The sequence below is a fragment of the Ursus arctos genome, unplaced genomic scaffold (genome assembly GCF_023065955.2).
Source record: "Ursus arctos isolate Adak ecotype North America unplaced genomic scaffold, UrsArc2.0 scaffold_10, whole genome shotgun sequence".
Lineage (NCBI taxonomy): Eukaryota > Metazoa > Chordata > Mammalia > Carnivora > Ursidae > Ursus > Ursus arctos.
Genome location: NW_026622764.1, coordinates 71,703,241 through 71,723,753, shown reverse-complemented (window position 1 = coordinate 71,723,753; position 20,513 = coordinate 71,703,241). Strand labels below are relative to the sequence as shown.

The window sequence follows — 20,513 nt, the reverse complement described above, 5'->3', positions numbered from 1 at the left end:
AAAGGAAGATAGAATGTGCAGATGGAGGCAGGAGCTGACGGTGAGAAAGAGCACGGGGTGCAGCAGGGTAGAGAGAGACCTGTTCTCTGGACCTGTGCAGGAGGGCTTTCCCTCCCGTTCAAGGAGCAGTGCTCGGGGATCCTCAGAGCAGACCTCCTTTCTTCCCCTTTCTTGTGCGATCCATGCCTGCAGCCTGGAGAGACTTACAGAAAGAGGAGTAGAGTGATACGGATGCCAATTGTAGGAAACTAATATACTTAACTACTTACTGGTGGTAGAATAGCACATTTCTGGTTATCAATGACTTATTCGTTAATGATTATACACCCCTATAGCCCTACATAACTTCTGGGGAATTTGTAGATTTTTGCTAGGTACCATGTTCCCATATATTCAAATTAGACACTTGACTTTTTTTTTTTAAGATTTTATTTATTTATTTGACAGAGAGAGAGACAGCAAGAGAGAGAACACAAGCAGGGGGAGTGGGAGAGGGAAAAGCAGGCTTCCCGCTGAGCAGGGAGCCTGACATGGGGCTCCATCCCAGGACCCTGGGATGATGACGTGAGCCGAAGGCAGATGCTTAACCAACTGAGCCACCCAGGCGCCCCCAGACACTTGGCTTTAAAGAGCGAGAAATTTTGTCAGCATTAGATTCTTACCAGGCTTTTCAGGGAATTGAAATCTTTTCAATGAGAATATATTGATTATTATAATGAGTTTAAGAACAGTCATAAAAATGAAAGAGGAAATTTGTAACTTGAACAGCCTTATAGTTAAAGAAAAAGTATCAAAGCTTTCTTCAACAAAATAAAAAATTTATCTAGTAATTCTCAGATTTTTTTTCTTTGTATGTTCCTAACTTCTAATGGGATTGATCTGGGGGTAGTGGGAGTGAGACAGGGAAGCCATTTTTTAACAGTTTTGGTTAATAGTGTGTCATTTGGTTTTCTAGCTATGGAGTATTGATTTTTTTTCTTCAAATGACAGTTTAGTGTAGCAGTAACTTTTAAATCAGGAGTGCTTTTTCATCATTTTCCTTGATTAATAATCTGAGTGTTCTTGTTCCTATCAGCTAGTTGCTCAATTAAAATTACAGTATCTTGCAATCAAATTCCTACTGATATTATAATGTAATTTTAATATAATTTGTTTAAAAAAGGACATGGGGGGCATCTGGGTGGCTCAGTAGGTTAAATGCTGACTCTTGGTTTCAGCTCAGGGCATGATATCAGGGTTGGGTTCCATGATCAGCAGGGAGTCTGCTTGTGGATTCTCTCTCCCCCTTACCTTCTCCTCACTCACGCTCTCTATCTCTAAATAAATAAATAAACCTTAAAAAAAAAAACAAAAAACATGGGAACATAGGGCATTTGTGCCAAGGATGACGTAAGTCTTCTTTAATACCTCTAGGGTGTTTTTTACTACTTCTTTTCTCTTTGTTCTTGTGATAATAGTGGTCTTCCTCTCCCCGACCTCATGAATGCTCCCAAGATGTCACAAAGAAAAGGGTCAGACCTTTAGTACAACCCCCCTCACCCCCAAGGTTTTTGCTTATATTAGCTGGTATTAATGAGATAATTAGAACTTAACAGAGCACAGGAAAACACAAAGGAAAAAAATTACAAAATTTTCATTAATCAGAGAAGATAATTGGTAATGCTTTGTATACATCATTGTAAAAATGGTATCTTATTATATATGATTTTGTAGCCTATACTCAGTATATAGTAAGCACCTTTTTTGATTCTTCTAAGATACAATTTTTAATAGCTAGAGATTATTATATTGATATACCGTAATTATTTGGCTGTTTTCCTACTGTTAACATATAAGTTGTTTCCTTGTTTGGGGGGTGGGGAACACTATTATAAATTCCTGTGTAAACCAGTACATACATCTCTGGTTCTTTTTGGTATTTTTAAAAAAATTCTGAGACTATTGACTTTAAAAATGTCTTTCCTTTAAAAAATTATTGCAGGGGCACCTGGGTAGCTCCTTCAGTTAAGCGTCATTCTCTTGATTTCGGCTCAGGTCATGATCTCTCAGGGTCATCAGATCGAGCCCTGTGTCGGGCTCCAAGCTGGGCATGGAACCTGTAAGATTCTCTCCTCCTTCCCCTCTCCCCACTCGAGTGTGTGCGTGCTCTCTCTCTCAAATATTACCTTAAAAAAAATAAAAATTGTTACAAAATCTATTTTTGTTAATTTCCATGTTTTAGGTAATTGCATGAATAAGAAAGGAGGTCTGTTTTCTTCTCAAAGATTTTAATAAGTGGTTAATATTTTTAGTAATACTCCTTATGGTACATAGTGCTTCATATCAAACTAAATGCCAGATCAACATGAAGATACTACCTTAAGGGCTTGCTCACATTTGCTTTATCTAATCGGGTCTAAAATTTGGAGTCATATTAATTGATTATACCAAGTGCAGTTCTACTCAGAATAGAGATCTGAGTATTTTGAAGGCATGCACTGAATAGATTTCTAAGATGTTTGTAGCCAAATGGGATTTGTGAGAGGAAGGGGAGATATTCAAATGCAGTATGTGTAGGAAATAGATCACAAGTACATTTCCATGCAGTTTAAAGCTAGGGTTAAAAGGGGATGTTAAGAGAAAAAGTATTGCTCCATCTGGACAGAAGTAGATGGGAAGAAACAGCAAGAATTTTTAAAATTTTAATGCTTCGAAATAGAGATAAATGCTTGCATTTCTTGTGGACTAAAATAGAAAGCCAGTGAAGGGAGGTGAGTAATGTATACTTAGGACACTATAAGACAGAAGTTCTGTCAGCAAGCTGGAGGCAGAGTTATTGGGAATTCAGGCACCTTCCCGACCCATCGTTTGACCTGGAATATCAGAAATACTTCCTTGAGGGCATTATAAAAGTAATTATGTGAGTGAGGTTGTTTTTCATTTCTCCCTTTCCTAGATGGATCTCTACATAGCAGAGTTTAAATGTAGAATAATTCATAACAGCACAAGTTGGAGAGTCAGCCAAATCTGAATGTTTAGTCCTTCTCTGGTTTATTATCTCTTCTTCCTATTTCATGAGTATATAGGCTTATGTGATTTATAGATGTTTTTCTAATTGTTTTGATTTACACTGTTACTAAAGCAGACCATCTAAAAACTTTGAGGGAAGATTTTAAAGGTTCTTAATATTCTAAAACTTTACTATGTTCACTTCCATATTAGGAACACAATTGCTGTTATCAGCAGTCTAAAGTAGTATTCTTCTGTAAAGCACGCCCTTTTATAGGACAAAACATTTTCTACCTCAGTCTCTACTGTTCTTCTATATACGTTGTTCAGTGAAAAAATAAAACTATAAGACATGTGGAAAAGGAGAAAAATGTGACATACTTTTTATTTTTTTTAAGATTTATTTATTTTGAGAGAGAGCGCACGTGTGTAAACACACGTACACACACACATACTACCCAGCAGGGGGAGAGGCAGAGGGAGAGAATCTTAAGCAGACTCCCCACTGAGTTCAGAGCCTGACGCAGGGCTCAATCTCAGGACCCTGAGATCATGACCTGAGCCAAAATCAAGAAGTTGGACGCTCAACCCAGGAGCCCCAAAATGTGATACATAATGGAGAAAAAAAGTTGGTAGAAGCAGGACCCACAGATGACCCCAATTTTGGATTAGCAGATAAGGACTTTAAAATAGCTATGAAAAATATATTGAAGGGACTTCCATCCAGTCTGGCATTTAAGGAGCTTAAAAATCATTTCTGGTCATACAGCAAGAAAAAAACTGAACAAATTGAAAACCTAACAGCTTTTCTTCGATCTGTCAGAGAGAACCGAGGTCACAGTTCAGACCACTACCCCCAAATCTGGAAAGACTGGTGGATTACTGGGGGCTCAGTGAGAACAAGTTTGAGTGTTAAAAGCTCTAGGGGGTCCCTTCTTAGTGGGGACTCCCGCACTTCCGAGAGTTTTACCGTCAAGAGTCCTATCAGGTTCTCACAGTGAATATCAGAGAAAAATCCCCTGTGCTTCCCTCAGAGGGAGGGGAAGAGTAACCATTTTGAAATACAGCCGTGGCATTTGTGTTTTCTTAGCGCCTGCCCTCAAAGGAAACTGTTTCAATGGAGCCTAAGGGAGTTTGGTTTTACCAGAGCCTAACCAACCCCCGGGGGGGAGGGAAATACCTACTCCAGCCCCTTCTTGCCCTCCTTTCTCATCTAAGGGGGAGGGGCGTGAGACCCAGGGACATAGGCTCACTGGAAGACTGAGACCAGATCATAGGACTACTATCGATAGATGAAGGGCCAAGGAAGATACGGATATATGTGTATACAATGGGATATTATTCAGCGTTGAAAAAGAAGGAAATCCTGCCATTTGCAACATGGATGTACTTATGGGACTTTGTGATAAGTGAAATAAGCTATACAGAGAATATTATATGATCTCATTTATGTGTGGAATCTTTAAAAAATAATTTGGACACATAGAAACAAGAAGTTAGAATGGTTATTACGAGGTGAGGGAGGGAAAACAGGAAGATGCTGGTTAGAAGGTACAAGCCTTTAGTTACAGATGAATAAATTCTGGGAATCTAATGCACGACATGGTGACCATAATTAAAAATACTGTATTGTACATTTGAAATTTCCTAAAAGTATGTCTTAAGGGTTCACACACACACGCAAAGTTTGTGAGGTGATGGTATGTAAATTAGCCCAATTATGGTAATCATTTCACAACATATATATATATATATATCACATCCTATTTATATGTCATTTCACAACATATATATATATATATATCACATCCTATTTATATGTCAAATCATCGTTGTACACTTTAAATGTACACAATTTTATTTGTCGGTTAAACCTCAGTACAGCTGGAAAAGAAGGTCATAGGACTCTAGAACACTTTCCTTCCTGCCACACCTTCCCAGCACATCACTACAGGCCTTCATACCCCAGTTCCTTTTACCCAGTACAGCATGCCTGGCTTTCAACAAAAAAATTAAAAGGTAAAAAACACAGTTTGTGAAGAGACAGAGTAAGCCTCAGAACCAAAGTCAGATGTAGTAGGGATGTTGGAATTAGCAGACCAGGAATTTAAAATAGCTATGATGAATATGTCAAAGATGTGATGGAAAAAGTAGAAAACATTCAGAAATAGATGGGTCATATCAGCAAAGATATTGAAATTCTAAGAAAGCATTAAAAAACACATTGAAGGACAGAGTAAAAAAGGTGAATGGCATACATGAAGAAATAGGGAGTTTAACAGAGAAATGGAAACTAAAGAGAAAAAAAAAAACTGAAAATGCCACTATCAGAAGTAAAGGAATTCACTTGGTGGCCCCAATTGAAGACTGTCGAAGCAGAAGTAGCTTGGAGACGAGCCAATAGAAATTATTCAAACTAATTTGCAAGAGAAAATGAGAAAGAAAAGAACAGAGAATCCAAAATGTGGGACAATATCAGAGGGTCTAATACCTAGGTAATTGGAGTCCCAGGAGAAGAGGATAGAGCAAGAATAAGGCTGAAGAAATAATGAATGAGAAGTTTTGAGTATTGTTGATAGTTATCAACCAACAGGTTTGAGAAGCTCAGCAAATTTCAAGAAGTGTAAATTAAACAAAATCCCATTTAGTCACCTCATAGTAATATTACTAAAAGACCAAGGTAAAGAGAAAATGATAAGCAAGAGGGGAAAAGTACATATAGGGCGGGTACGGTGTTCAGCATGACCGCTGATTCTCATCAGAAATGAAACCCAAAATGAAATATGAATGAACTGAGTTGAATGGAAATGAAAGAGAAATATTTTTATTTTATTCAGACAAAATCTGAGAGAATTCAGTCTTCAGTAGACCTGCAGTGCCAAAAAATGCTAGAAAAATTCTTGAGGCTGAAGGAAAATGATACCAGATCTGCAAGAAGGAATAAAGATGAACAGAAAAAGTAAATATGGTAGTAAATATAAATGCTCATTAAAAATTACATATTTATATCTGTTTGTTTAGAAGTCTGCTGACTGTTCAAAATGTATCGTAGAGTTCATACCCTATGTGAAATTAAAATACATGGCAGGGAGAGCTGTAAGGATAGAAGGGGGGTAAATGGAACGATAGTGTTGTGTTGTACCTTGTTTTACGAAGTACTGTATTATTTGAAAGTACATCATGATGAATTAAGAATGTGTATTTTAATTTCCAGTAACCTCTAGGATAACACATAGAGGAGATAAAATGGAATCCTAAGATAATCATTTGATTTTCCCAGAAAAAGGCAGGAAAGGAAGAAGAAAGGAACAAAGAACAGAAAGGACAAATGGAAAAGCAGTACCCAGGTGATAGAATTAAACCCAGCCCTATCAGGAATTACATTAAATGGAAACATTTTGAACACCCACTTAAAATGTAAGGCAGAGCTTATCAGGTTAGGTAAAAAAGCACTAAAATACATGCATTTTTAAGGATGAAGGCACAGATTTAAAGAAAATAATGTAAAATAGATACCATGTAAACATAAAGCATAAGCAAGCTGATTGGCTGTATAAATGTCAAGTAAACGATAAAACGGAGATAAAGAAGGAGGTTCCATAGTGATGAGTCCATTTGTCAAGAACTCACAATTTAAAATTTTGATTTAAAAGAATATGAAATAAAAATGGAACCAAAAAGGAGAAATAGACCTTGCAGAATCACAATTGCAGATTTTAACAAAAACCTCTCAGTGAATGATAAAAATAGACAAAAATCTATAAGAATATAAATGGTTTGATCAACAGTACTAACCAGTCTGATTTAATTGACCTTTATAGAACACTGAAGTCCCAAATTATAGAATATACATTCTTTTAATGTTCACATGGAATGTTCACCAAGATGAACATAAGCTCAGCCATAAAATAATAACGTTTGAAAGATTGACATCATAAAGAGCATGATGATAATGAGACAGTAATTATAATAATCTTTTTAGATAATTCTGACATATTGGAAAATGAAGTAATATCTTTTAAAATAATCCTTGGGTCAAAGAAGAAATAAAAAAGGAAATTAGAAACTATTTCTAACGTGTGTGATAATGAACCAAGTATTTGTGGGATTTACTTAAAGAAGTGCTTAGAGGGAAATTTGTACCTTTAAATGCTTATGTGAGAAGAGAAGAGAGATTTAAAATCATGAGCACATTCCTCAGGTGAGCTCTCAATGTTGATCAGCAATCCTGCTGTAATTCCTTTGTTAATTAGTTTTCCTGCCCTAAGAGTGCCTATTTCATATCTTTCTTTCCACCTCAAACTTCCTCTTCTGAGCTGATAACTTGCTTCTTATTTCATTGGGAAAATAAAAGCAGTCAGAGGAGAAACAGACATCCCCTTCTGCCAGATCAGTCCACTGATATGTTCTGTACCAGTGTGTCCCACTCACCCTCCTTTAAAATGGTGAGTGATGATGTTTCCATCAAAAACACTGGACCCCTCACATCCTCATGCTCACTCCAGGGCTATATTCACCCTCTCTCTTTTCTGCATCATCTCCCCCCCCACACTCCATCTACATCATGCCTACCAAATATTAATATATGCAGAAATCTCCTGACTTAAACCTCAGACCATCCTCTGCCTGTTTCCCCATTTCTTGCTCCCCTTCACAGCAAGATACCTTGAAAGAACATTCATACTCTCACTGCCTTAACCTCTTCATTTTCTCTCGTCCCCATTAAAGTTTTGTCCCATCCACTCTTAAGATTGTGCTTGTCAGCATTACCGGTGACTTCCCCATTGCCAAGTCCAGTGCTTAGTTGTGAGTCTGGGGAACATTTCTTTACCTGGCTGCTGGCCAGTACCCTCCGGTGTTTCTCCTCCCAGTGCATCTCTGCTCAACAGCAGCCTCCTGTCTGGTCTCCCTGCTCTACTCGTCACCCCACTCCACAGAGAAGGAATTTATCTGTCTGCTGTCTTCTAACCACTCTTCCCTCCATTCACTGGGGTCCAGCCATATTGACTTCCTGGAGGCTGCCTTCCCACACCAACTGGGTTTCTGCCTTCTGCCTGGAAGGTTCCCCCCTGAGATATCTACATGGTTCCCTGGCCTTTTGTGACCACCTATGTACCACCCAGTTCCTACCACTTTCTGTTCCCTCACTGTCTTATTTTCTTCATAGGACTTAGCATCACGTGATGTTATCTGTTTGTATATTGTCTGTGTATAACCTAAGCTTTGTGGCTGTGTTCACTGCTGTGTTTCTTCAAGCAGCTGGATGGTGCCTGGTACACAGTGCTTATTAAATATTTGCTGAATAAACTGAATATGCTTAATAATCATCCTCTATTTTCTTAGTTCTTACAAAATGCTAGAAAGAATATTTTTGAAGAAGTATACAAAAAAGTTCACTGTGGTTAACTATGGGTGACATTTCTTACTTTTTATTTATTTATTTATTTATTTATTTATTTATTTATTTGACAGAGAGAGAGAGAGAGAGCCAGTGAGAGAGGGAACACAAGCAGGGGGAGTGGGAGCGGAAGAAGCAGGCTCCCAGTGGAGAAGCCTGATGCGGGGCTTGATCCCAGAATGCCGGGATCACGCCCTGAGCTGAAGGCAGACACTTAACCACTGAGCCACCCAGGCATCCCGACATTTCTTACTTTTTATTTTTCTAAGTTTTCTGGATTTTCTGCCACGAACATATATTGCTTCTATACTCACAGACAGATTTCAGTAAGAATCAGGGTGTATATTATATTTTTTTGTCTTACACAGACTTATAAACATAACAAAGATGAAAGAATGTTAGCAGTGGATGTCTTGGATTGGACTTCAGGCCATTTCCCCTATTGTTTACCTTTCCATGTTTTCTGTATTTCTTCTAATAAGCATGGATTGCTTTCATAGTAGAAAAAATAAAACTTTTAAAAGGGGGGGAAGGGAGCACCTGGGTGGCTCAGTCAGTTAAGCGTCTGCCTTCGGCTCAGGTCATGATCCCAGGATCCTGGGATTGAGCCCCCATCGGGCTCCCTTGCTCAGCGGGGAGTCTCCTTCTCCTTCTCCCTCTGCCTGCTGCTCCCCCTGCTTGTGTTTTCTCTGGCTATCTCTCTCTTCCTGTCAAATAAATAAATAAAATCTTTAAAAAAATAAATAAGTAAAAAAAGGGGGGAAAACCTTAGGGCCCAATAATTATAACTTGCTACTTAATGGAATTCAATGGTAATTGGACTTTACTACAAACACTATAATAAAGCTTCTTTTTTAACTTGTTTATTTTGAAATGATTTCAGTCTTATAAAAAGGTCAAAACCAGGAGAGAATTCTCAGACTTTCACCTGTATATTATTTTACCACATTTTCTTTTTCTCAGAGACTCTTCTTCCTTGGCCTCCTTTCTCCTATACACACATATACGTATATATTTAATATTTAATATATATTTAGGATTTTTATTTTTAATATTACATATTTTATGTTTAGTAAATATATATACACACACACACCTAACTCTCTTCTTTAATCTGGAACAGTTCCTCAATTTTTCTTTGACTTTCTAACTTGACATTTTGAAAGGGAACTGACCATTTATTTTCTGGAATGTTTGGTCTGGGTCTTCTGATGTTGCCTCATGATTAGATTTAGGATATTGGCAGGACTATGACAGAGTGATGACACATCCTCCTCAGTGCATTTCTTCTCAAAGCACATACTCACTCTCTGCCTGTCCCATAACTGCCCATGGTGACTTCCATCACGTTTTATTTTCAGTCACAGTAATGTTTTGTCCGTAGATTTCCGTAATTAAAGTTTTGTCTCCCTCTGTAATTAATTAATAAGTATCTTATGGGGAAACATATTGAGACTTCGGAATAGTCTGTTTTCATCCACTTCTCTCCACTAATCCTAGCATCCATTAATGGTTCTTGCCCCAGACACTTACTCTTGTGGTGGTTGCAGAAAGGTGATTTTTGTTGTTCTCTAATTTCTTCTATATATATTAGTTGGAACTCTGCTGTCAGTGCTTTCACTTCTTTCCTTGTCATTCATTCATCTGTATGAACTCATGGATTGTTACTTTATTCTGTGGGTTGTAATCCGTTGTCTCTATTATTTATTTTGAAGCTTACGTTTTCCCCGATTTGGCCAGTGGGAGCCTTTCCGGGCTGGCTTCTGTGTCCTTTCAACATGTGTGTGAGCACTTCTGGACTTCCTTAGAAGAGCACAGCAAGGGATGCTAGTGAAGCTCATCTTGGACTTTCCCCGTCAGCCCTAGAATCAGTCCTTTTCCCAAGGAGCCTGGTTACTTCTAGGGGTGAATGAAAAGCCAAAATCTCAACAAATCAAGATCTGGGTGTTGGATGTGTGTATGAAAATTTCTGAAGGACCTTGTTATGACTGGTTTCTTGTTCTACAGAAAGGACTCCTATCAGACACAGTGGTTGTTTCCAATAAATCTTTGCTTTTAAATACGATTGAAAATCCATGCGTAATTTTGAATGCTTTGACAGTTTAGAGGCATACTTCTCAACCTGACATACTTGGACATGAGTTGGTAATGGTACTAATAAATCCATAAGTGGATCCTTTGTCAGTAAAGAATGAATAAATTGCACTTACCTCAGCATGGTCTTTAATTCAATTCAGAATTATTTTAGTGTAGCTATTAATGGCCTTGCCATTGAAAGAGTGAGTAAAATTAAGCTTTTCAAATAAGTTGCTATTTGCGAAACTGAATACTGTAATTTGCAACATTTTATTCTTGTTCATCAGGAAAATATAGTTTCTTCCATTTTCTTTAGTCACTTGTTAGCTTTTAGCAGCTGGCAAAAGATTAAGTACGAGTCCTTAATTTCTGCTTCTTTTTTATAAATTGAAAACTTCCTATAGAAATATAGTGTCAATTGCATGTTTTTTGGTGTTTTTTTTTTTTCCAAATAGGGTTAATTTTAAGCATTGAAGGTAAAGGACCCATGTTGTTTATCCTTTTCAGCTTGTACAGCATCTAGCAGAATGTGGTTCTCAACAGTAGCTGCTGTGCTTTGAGAATGCTGGTGTGACTTTTGCAAGAGGTGATGGTGTATACTCCCATATTCTCGGGGATATATGCTGTCCCTATTAATTAGATTTCTGCATAACTGAAGGGAAAAGGAAAGGATTTTTTTCTAGGGGGCAGGTATGGACTGGAATATGTCTTTTAAACTGTGAATGGGTAAATAGAGAAAAACTAGTTGGTTACATTTTGACCATGAGTGATTTTCAGAGTAAACAACTGATAGTCTTGGATATAAACTATTTGGAACATGGTACTCTGTCTGCACATCATCCAACTGAAGGGACAGTCATTTTCCTAAATGGGTGTCATAAAACAGTAGTTCCAAAGGATGTTATTAGGTGTTTCCAGGCCCTGTCAGTTTGAAAACACAGAATGCTAGATGCTTATCTTGCAGATTCCTGTTGCACTTTAGCATATTAAAGATTTGAAATACCCCAAGGCATAGAAGCATGTTTAATCTTTTTAGCCCAGCATTTCCCAAACTTACTTGGGCAGGGAGCATTTGTTGGTTGTGTACTTGTTAACAAGAAAACACTGGAAGAGATCCTGTGTTTTTTATTGAGGAAGTACTCACTGAGCACTCACTCAGCACAGGCAATGCAGAGATAAAAGGCATCCCTCAGGGGCGCCTGGGTGGTGCAGTCCTTAAGCGTCTGCCTTCGGCTCAGGGCATGATCTTGGCGTTCTGGGATCGAGCCCCACATCCGGCTCCTCTGCTGGGAGCCTGCTTCTTCCTCTCTCACTCCCCCTGCTTGTGTTCCCTCTCTCGCTGGCTGTCTCTCTGTCAAATATATAAATAAAATCTTTAAAAAAAAATTAAAAAATAAAAGGCATCCCTCATACCTTCAAAGAACTTAAACAGAGACAACGTTCAGGTTATGTGAAGAGTCCTGTGACTGAGGTATACTTAGGGTGTTGTGGGAACACAGAGGCATCTGATCTTCTAGATCCCTACCTGCATCCTGAAGGACTGATTTCAAGTCAATGCATTTTTATTCATTTATTCCAAAATCTTTTTGAGCACCTACTATAAGCCAGGCATGTCCTAGGCCTTGGGGACTGATAAAGCAGTGCGCAGAACCGAGGAGAGGCCTTGTCCTCTTGGATCATACGTTCTCGTGAAAGGAGACAGGCAGGAAACAGGATGAATAAGTATAAGTGTACAATTATAGCATGGTGATAAGTGTGCTAAGGAGAAAAAATACAGCAGGGAGGGGACAAGGGCATGTGTGTGCATGTGTGTGGTGAGGTGATGGCACTTTTAGCTGAGGTTGCTAGAGGTGTCTTACTTAGAAGGTCATGTTTGGGTATAGATCTGGATGAAGTGGGGGACCAAACTCTGTGAGTCTCTGGGACAAAATGGTCCAGGGAGACGGAGCAGGAAATGCAAATGCTGGACCAGAAGCGAGAATGATTAGCATGTCTGAGAAAAAGCAAGGAGACAGTGTACGAAGAGTGGAATATGCAAAGGAGAGGGTGATAGTTGATGAGGCCAGCAGGGTAGATGGAGTTAAATCACTTTATAAACCTCCCATGGCCTTTGGCTTTTATTCTGAGTGAGGTGACAAAGCATGGAAGGGATTTGAAAGTGCAGACCAGTAGTGGGATCTGTGGGAAAGGGGAATGGATTTAGGCATTACAAATAGTTCATTTCGACCGGAACACAAAGGAAGGGCAGAAGTGAGGTGCACAGGGCCTTCTGCGCGGTACTGAGAGGCCTAGATTTTATCTTGAGAATGATATGGAGCAATGAAGAATTTGAGTAGGAGGGACAGTCAGATCTTTCTTTAAGAAAGATTATTTGGCAGCCATGTGATGAATAGATTTGAGGGTGGGAGGTAAACTTGAAAGCAAAGACCAAAGCTGTTGATCTATGTAGTGCAGGAGGGAAACAGGGAGGGTGTGAACTCAGGGGTGCTGGGGAGAGACAAGTGTCGAGGTTTGGTGTTCGGTGAGCTGTCACGGGAGGCAGCAGCCACGGATGACTCCATTTCTGCTTGGGCTTCATTTTGGGTGTGTTGATGCCTTTCCACACGGGGATGCAGGTTTGAGTTAACGTGAAAATGAATTCCTATTTGAACTTGTACAGCATTTGAGAATCTTGTAGGACATCAACTTAGAGATGTTCATGAGCTAATTAAATACATAAGTCCGGCATCAGAAAAGAGTTTATAAGCCAGTGAACAGACATTAATTCTGGATACCACATCTAGTTACAGAATTGAAAAACATATAATTTGTGTGAAGACTTTATTTTATTCCTTTGCCTTTTTGGGAACCACTTTATATATTGTGGGAATGGAAACTGTTGACAGAATTTTAAGTGACTCCAGAGGACCATACAAAGATACCAGACTTTAAGAGAAACCGTTTACTGCTCGGCTGAAATCAGTAGTCTTGGGGATCCCTCTTCCATTTTTGGCAGGAGGGATGACTTTTTAGATACGAGATGTTTTTATTGATTTCTTTACTGCTTTCATTTTTTAAGAGAAAGTTCCTCTTGTTAAGACGGTTACACCATGAGAGTTTATGAAATTATATTCCTTTTAGATTCACAAGAAATGCTCATACATTGTCTGAGAATGACCATTTAAGCAGCAAATATTTCAGTCCATTTCATTAAGTAAACAGGAAATTACCAAAAGGCTTATGTCTGAAATAATTCATGGAAGTTGCTAATTTCTAGGCAAGGAAATTCAGGAAAGTATATGATAAAAGCAAGGGATTAGAAGTTAGAAGACCAGAGTTTTGTTTCATCTCTTTCTGCCACTTACCAGTCGTGAGATTTTGACAGATCACCTTTCGATGGTCAGGTTAGTCATCTGGAAAATGAAAGCAGTAACTCACTGTTGACCTCATGAGCTGGTGCATTCATCGAACAGGCATTTGTCAGGAGGCATTGTTCTAGGGCTAGGCTGCAACACTTAACAGACAGGCATGGTTCTTACTCTCACAGTTTGCCGTGTTGTGAATTACAGCAAACAATCTGGAAACTGGGTATCAGAGCACCATATAAATTGTAAAACACTATGAAAACATCGTGGTGATTCTTACTTTAAGTGTTCTTTCCAGAAGATTTAAGTTCTCTTCTCATTTGAGTGATAAATTGGTAGAAATGCAAATAAATGGTAGGTTTACACACAGACTTTACACCCCTTCCAAAAATTAACTCAAAATGGAACATAGTCTTAAATGTAAAACTGTAAAACTCCTGGAAAGTAGCATGGGAGAAAATCTAGATGACCTTGGGAATGGTGATGACTTTTTAGATGCAACACCAAAGAAAGGCACCATGATGAAAGAAATAATTGTCTGTGAAAGATACCGTCAAGAGAATAAGACAGGCCACAGACTGGGAGAAGATATTTGCACAAGACGCAATCTGATAAAAGTCTGTTATCCATAACGTACCAAGACTTCTTAAAATTCATTACTAAGAAAACTAACAACCTGATTTAAAAATGGGCAAAAGACCTGAACAGACATTTCACCAAAGAAGATGTACAGATGGCAGGCACAGAGCATGTGAAAAGATACTTAACATCATCTGTCATCAGGGAAATGCAAATTAAAATGAGATAACCACTTCACAGCTTTTAGAATGGCCAAAATCCAGAAAACCGACAACACCAAGTGCTGATGAGCATTGGAGCAACAGGAACTCTCATGCGTTGCTGGTGGGAATGCAAAATGGTACAGCCACTTTGGAAGGCAGTTTGTTTCTTATAAAAATAAACATACTCTTACCATACAGTCTGGCAGTCTTGCCCCTTGGTATTTACCTAGGTGAGTTGAAAACTCATGTCCACATAAAAACCTACATACAGATACTTATTCATCACCACCAAACACTGGAAGCAACCAAGTAGGTGAATGGATAATCAAACTGTGGCACATCCAGACAGCCAGACATTATCCAACACTAAAAAGAAACAAGCTGTCTTGTCATGAAAAAACATGGAGGAACTTGAAATGCTTATTACTAAGTGAATATGGTTAATTATAATTAATTATGATTTCTACTATAGGACATTCTACAAAAGGCAAAACTATGGAGACAGTAAAAAAATCAGTGGTTGCCAGGGGTTGAGTGGTGGGGGGTGGGGAGTGATAAATAGGTGGAGCATGAAAGATTTTTATCACTGAAACTGTTTTGTGTGATACTATAATGGTGAATACATGTCTTTATACATATGTCAACATTCATAGGGCGTTTAACATCAAGAGTGAACCCTAATGTAAATTGAACTTTGGGTGTAATGACGTGTCAGTGTGGGTTTATCAGTTGTAACAAATGTGTCACTCTGGTGTGTGATGTTGATAGTGGGGGAGCCTGTGGGGGAGCAGGGAGTGTATGGGAATTTTCTGTGCTTTCTGTTCAGTTTTGCTGTGAACTGGAAACTGTTCTTAAAATTAAAGTACTTTTTAAAAAGTGCTTCTCTCTGGCAGAGGAGATACGATGCAGGTGTGCCTTGCACACTCAGGGTAGACAGATATTAAATGTTTGTTAAATGAATAAAAGAATGATGTTAGGATTTGGAAATTCAGGCAGGAACTTCTATCTTTTCAGAAATGTTTTTTATTACATTTTAAGTGAAGTGGGAGTAGTTATGTCTGGGACTCACAAGAATCCATATAGAAAGTTTAACTCAGAATACAAAATACTGATTTTTTAGAGAGTGCCAGAGTCAACACTATATCCTTAGATTTCAAAATATGGATTAGAACAGTTTCATGCCATTGGAGAGTGTTAGGCACAACGTAAGATATCTAACTTTTCTAATTGTGAATGAAGCGAAATCTTAAATTTAGAAACCAACATGATTTATTTATATTGGGAAGTAAAAGGAAGGTTAAGGTCCTGAGATTCTATTTATTCGTAAAGCATGCAAAATGAGGGTCATTTTTTTCCCAAAGAAGTTTAACAGGAAACAACTTACATGATAGCTCATGTAGCAATTAAATGAAAATTCTATATTCTTGGGGATATTTTAAAACTATACAACTTTGGGTCAATTTCAGATAGATGTTAATATCCACAATACATTTTCAAAAGTTCTAAAGGCCTTTGACTATGACACTTTATTTTTATAATCATTTGCACAAAATCCCACATGTTGACAGTAATCGGCATTGGTGAGAACGTGTGAAGGCTGCTTCGGCACTTCTTAACAGATGGCCTTCTCCATTCATTTTCTTCTCTAGGCAAACATGCTGAAGACATATTTGGTGAGCTGTTTAATGAGGCTAACAACTTCTACATCAGAGCAAATTCTCTTCAAGACAGAATTGATCGCCTTGCTGTCAAAGTTACCCAGCTGGATTCAACAGTGGAAGAGGGTAGGTAATTGCATGAAAGCAATGAGCTAGAAGTGATGTTGACAAGACGGTAGTAATTAATTGCGGTGTAATCACTGCTTTTTCCTTGGGGTAGTCTGCTGATATTTCATCTTGTCCTTTCTAGAAGAATATTGAGGGGGGGAGCCCACAACATTGGGGTAGGTAATAATTAAAAGAGTCTTATCTTGTCCACCTCATAGATGCCATCCGTACTCTCTTTATAAAAAATATACACATATAGTATTTGTTTTAAGGGATTCTTTGAATGTTTTTGGTATTAGAAACCCTAGTTTAGGTCATTGGTGGTTCTTTTAAAGATACTTTCTTACCTAAAAATCACAGAATCACTCCAAAGATGTGGTCCAACTAAGAGGGAGAGTGATACATACGCAGCATGACTGAGTGAAGGCATCCACCTGCTACCCTTGTTGGAGTTGATGCCTGTAAATAATAGTGGTGATCCTGCTGATTTAACGTCTCAAGCCATAGCATTTACTGAAGGCCTTTGGGTGTCATGGGTGTAGAATAAAGTTAATACTGGTAAGCACTGTATAGGTAACTGATAATCATTTTGAGGATATGCCCTGAAATTTTGACAGTTTCAATAAAATGAAAATTCAACAATTCCCTTTTAAAGATTTCATTTTCTGTATCTTTTGGATGAGTGACAGATTAGACTGGAAAAAAAAATATCTGCAAAAAAAGTACAAGATAAAGCATTTCATATTTACTTGAGAAAAATGTTCAGATTAATAATTATTTTTACCCTTATATTAAAAGTGGTAGTTTTGATTTCTCTTGTTGCGTTAAAATGATCTTAGTATCTGATTTTTCTGCTAGACTTACAATAGCAGTATTAGTAAAAAATGAAAGTTTTCTTTTTTTTAAAATGTAGTGTTTTAGGGAATTCATCGCTCATCGTTTAAAAAAAATGTGTTTACTCATGTTCAGGTCTTTTTCCAAGGTCAATATTAAATTAGTGAATTAGAAATTTAAGAAAAATGTAGAGCATTGAAATTTTAATATCCGTTACGAACATTCTTTAATCTGATTTTTAAAATTTACCTTGTTTGAGAAAAGTAAAACCTTGGATAGCTATTTGGTCTATTCAGTAAGAAATTTTAGCATCCTAAGCCGGTCATTCATTTTTCAAATTGGTATCACAAATGATTTTTAGTATTTATTGATCTTCCTTCAGTTTTTTTATGGGATCTTGCAATTGGAATACCAGTGATAAGCCCTGTGCTAGAAAAGGTTAATCTGTACACTAGAGTTCATAAGATTTTACAGTGTATTTCAATCCCTCCCAATCAAGATTTACCTGATTACTGTCTTTGGCATGGATTTTATAGTAGAAAAAACATTTGACCAAATTAGGAAATCTGTGTTCTATTTTGGGTTTGCCTTTTTTTGCTGGGCGATCTTGGAAGAGTCACTTAACGCCTAACTCTCAGCTTCATTGGTCAAGTGGGTTAATGGACAAGGTTGCCCAATTCAGAAGTTTCTGTCAAGGTTAGATGAGTTAATACATGAGATGTAAAGTGTTGCACAAACACAAGAAATAAGTATAATCAGCCCTGATTCTCTTACCCCTGAGTGTAGTTTTATATGCTGCTACTTAATTTCCAGGACTATATGTATTTTGAAAAGCCTTACCATCTTCCCATAATGTTAGTGTCAGGAAAACTTCATGCATTTTTTACATTTGTGTATTTTTTTGCAGACTTACTTCCTACATGTATTACATTCAACTGGTATTAACCGAATATTTTTTTCCTCCAGGATACCCAGACCCTTTGTATTTACATGCCTGTTATACTCCACTATATTCCTGTGTGGTTTCTGAAAAATGCTATTATAAAGAATGATGTTCTAATATTAGGTTCAAAGAAATAATTAGATCACTACAGAAGAAGAAAAGATGTGATTTGTCTTCATTTTATAGAGACAGCTGTTATTTATAAGAGGGAAGGAATGTACCTGCTATTTAAGCACGGTTTTAAATGAACAATAAAAACATGATTTTATTATTCTAGAATCATAAATTCTATTTATGATTGTGTCTCAGATGATAATTATTGCTAAACAGTTAAAAATATTTCTATGTAACTCAACTTGGGGGACTTTTTTCTGAATAGTGTCACTACAGGATATCAACATGAAAAAAGCTTTCAAAAGTTCCACAGTCCAAGACCAGCAGGTGGTTTCAAAGAACAGCATTCCTAATCCTGTTGCTGACATTTACAACCAGAGTGATAAGCCACCTCCTCTGAATATTCTTACACCATACAGGTATGGCGTCATGCATTCCCAGTACCTTTTTAGTCTGGATTAGCTGAGAGACGAGGACAGTGCTATGGACGTATTTTTTTCAAACTTTGAAAGTAATTGCAGGTATTATATACAACGAAATTAGTTACCGGTACAGAATTGTTAAAGGCTTAATATTTCAAAATAGAGATAAACTCACCCAGAGAAGTGTGAGCTCTAATCTTAGCTTTGGTAGCTATCTGTAATAGGTACTACTTTTGTAGCTGCCTGAGTGTAGATATCTGAAGTACAAGTGGACACGTTGCATAATATTGTGTGTGGTTACGTTGTTCCTCATATTCAAAGTCAATTTTAAAGGAACTGCATAATTCATTTATAATGCAGCGAAATACCTGTCTCAGCATTTCAGCACTGCAGAGACATTTGTTATTTAATTCAGAGAAATGTATGCTGCAGCACTAGGGGTTTTTACGAGTGAATAATACAGTCAACAAATCAACCTGTAAATGTAAAATGGTGGGATGCAGTATCAGGACCAGACTTCCCAGAAAAAGAATGGAAAATCAATAGTGGAAGAAATTAATATTAAGAAACTAAAAATGCTTTTTAAAAACACCTCCCCTGCCTCTTACCACATTAGTGTTTTTTTTCCCATATTTTGTCACCTCCTTTCCCGTATACCTTCTCATTGTCCGTCCTTGTACAGCTTGTTCTTCTCCCGCCTTTGCCTTCCAGGTAAGCTCACTCCCTCAGCCTCTCATGAGCATGGGCTGTGGTGGAGGGTGTCTTCACGGCCCCCGGACTAGCCCCACTGGGTGACAGACTCTCTTTACCATTGAGTGGGTTCTCTGTTTCCAGTGCCACCGTCTTGGGCCTTTGGTCCTTCTCGGGGAGTGCTTGGAGTTTTTTTGGTCTGAATTCCTGTCCCTTCTCAGGGTCCAAAGGAGCTGTTTGAACCCACCCTCTACTGCAGCTCTGCCACTAACGCATCAGTTCCAGCTGCTTCCCTTTCTTTCAGCACGGACAGAAAGATTCTCAAAAAAACGTCATAGCAATCCCATGGAAACTATGATGGGAGAGGGCCAATGGGCCACAGCTTTCTATGGAACAAGTACACTTTTCTGGAAGTTTTGGCACACTCACCTAAAAATTAATGATCTATAGGAATGCTAGTGTTGTAAGCCTGAGGTTTTTACCTCGTGATTTTGCTTTCGTGAAATAGGCATTTTGGGGGCAATTTCAGTTTTATTTAGCACTAGAAACCACAGGGCGGGCCTGTTAAAACTTTCCTAAGACACCTCACTAAATATTCTGGTCTAAAGGAAAAAGCCTAGAAAACTCAGTGGACCAGTTATATTTGATGAATCAAGATCATGATTAGATTCTTGCGGTGATAGAAAAATTTTAGTTGTATAAAAAATGAATTGACATTCATATGTATCCTATGTGTATACTCAGCCTTATGGAAAATAAAAGTGTCTTTGACTTTTTAATAGTGTGTTTAAGAATAGCAGTGCTACTGCAAAGGTACTTTTTGATAATAAAGTAATATTTGGTGTACATAAAACACTAAAGACAGCGTTAACATATGAGCATCACAGCAGGACTGGAAAATGAAGTATTTGCATTTAGTTGCTATCAACACAGGACACTGCTGTTTATTCTTATGTTGAGATTAATATTTGTTTACTGACATGAGCTTCTGCCTTCATTAAAGTATCAGCTCCCTTCTTTAAAAAAGTGTGCATTTTATATGTCCTAAATTTCGTAGCAAGTTACTCTTCAGCTTTTCTGTATCTTCAGTCCATTTGGAAAGCCTGGTATCTTTGGGAGACTATATTTTTCACAGTGATGTTATTAATAAAATCTC

At 37.8% G+C, this 20,513-nt stretch overlaps 1 protein-coding gene across 6 annotated transcripts in view; it reads left to right on the top strand.

Moving 5' to 3' along the window:
• WASF3 (WASP family member 3) overlaps positions 1-20,513 on the top strand; it is a 124,623-nt gene that overhangs the window by 86,091 nt on the left and 18,019 nt on the right. For 5 of the 6 annotated variants that reach the window (XM_026493033.4, XM_044381707.3, XM_044381704.3 and 2 more), the window contains 2 exons: positions 16,238-16,372; positions 18,511-18,664. In XM_026493033.4, coding sequence (XP_026348818.1) covers positions 16,238-16,372; positions 18,511-18,664 — 289 coding nt within the window. Of the gene's footprint in view, positions 1-5,825; positions 5,948-16,237; positions 16,373-18,510; positions 18,665-20,513 lie in introns of all 6 variants that reach the window. The other variant, XM_048215600.2, reaches the window with a different exon arrangement.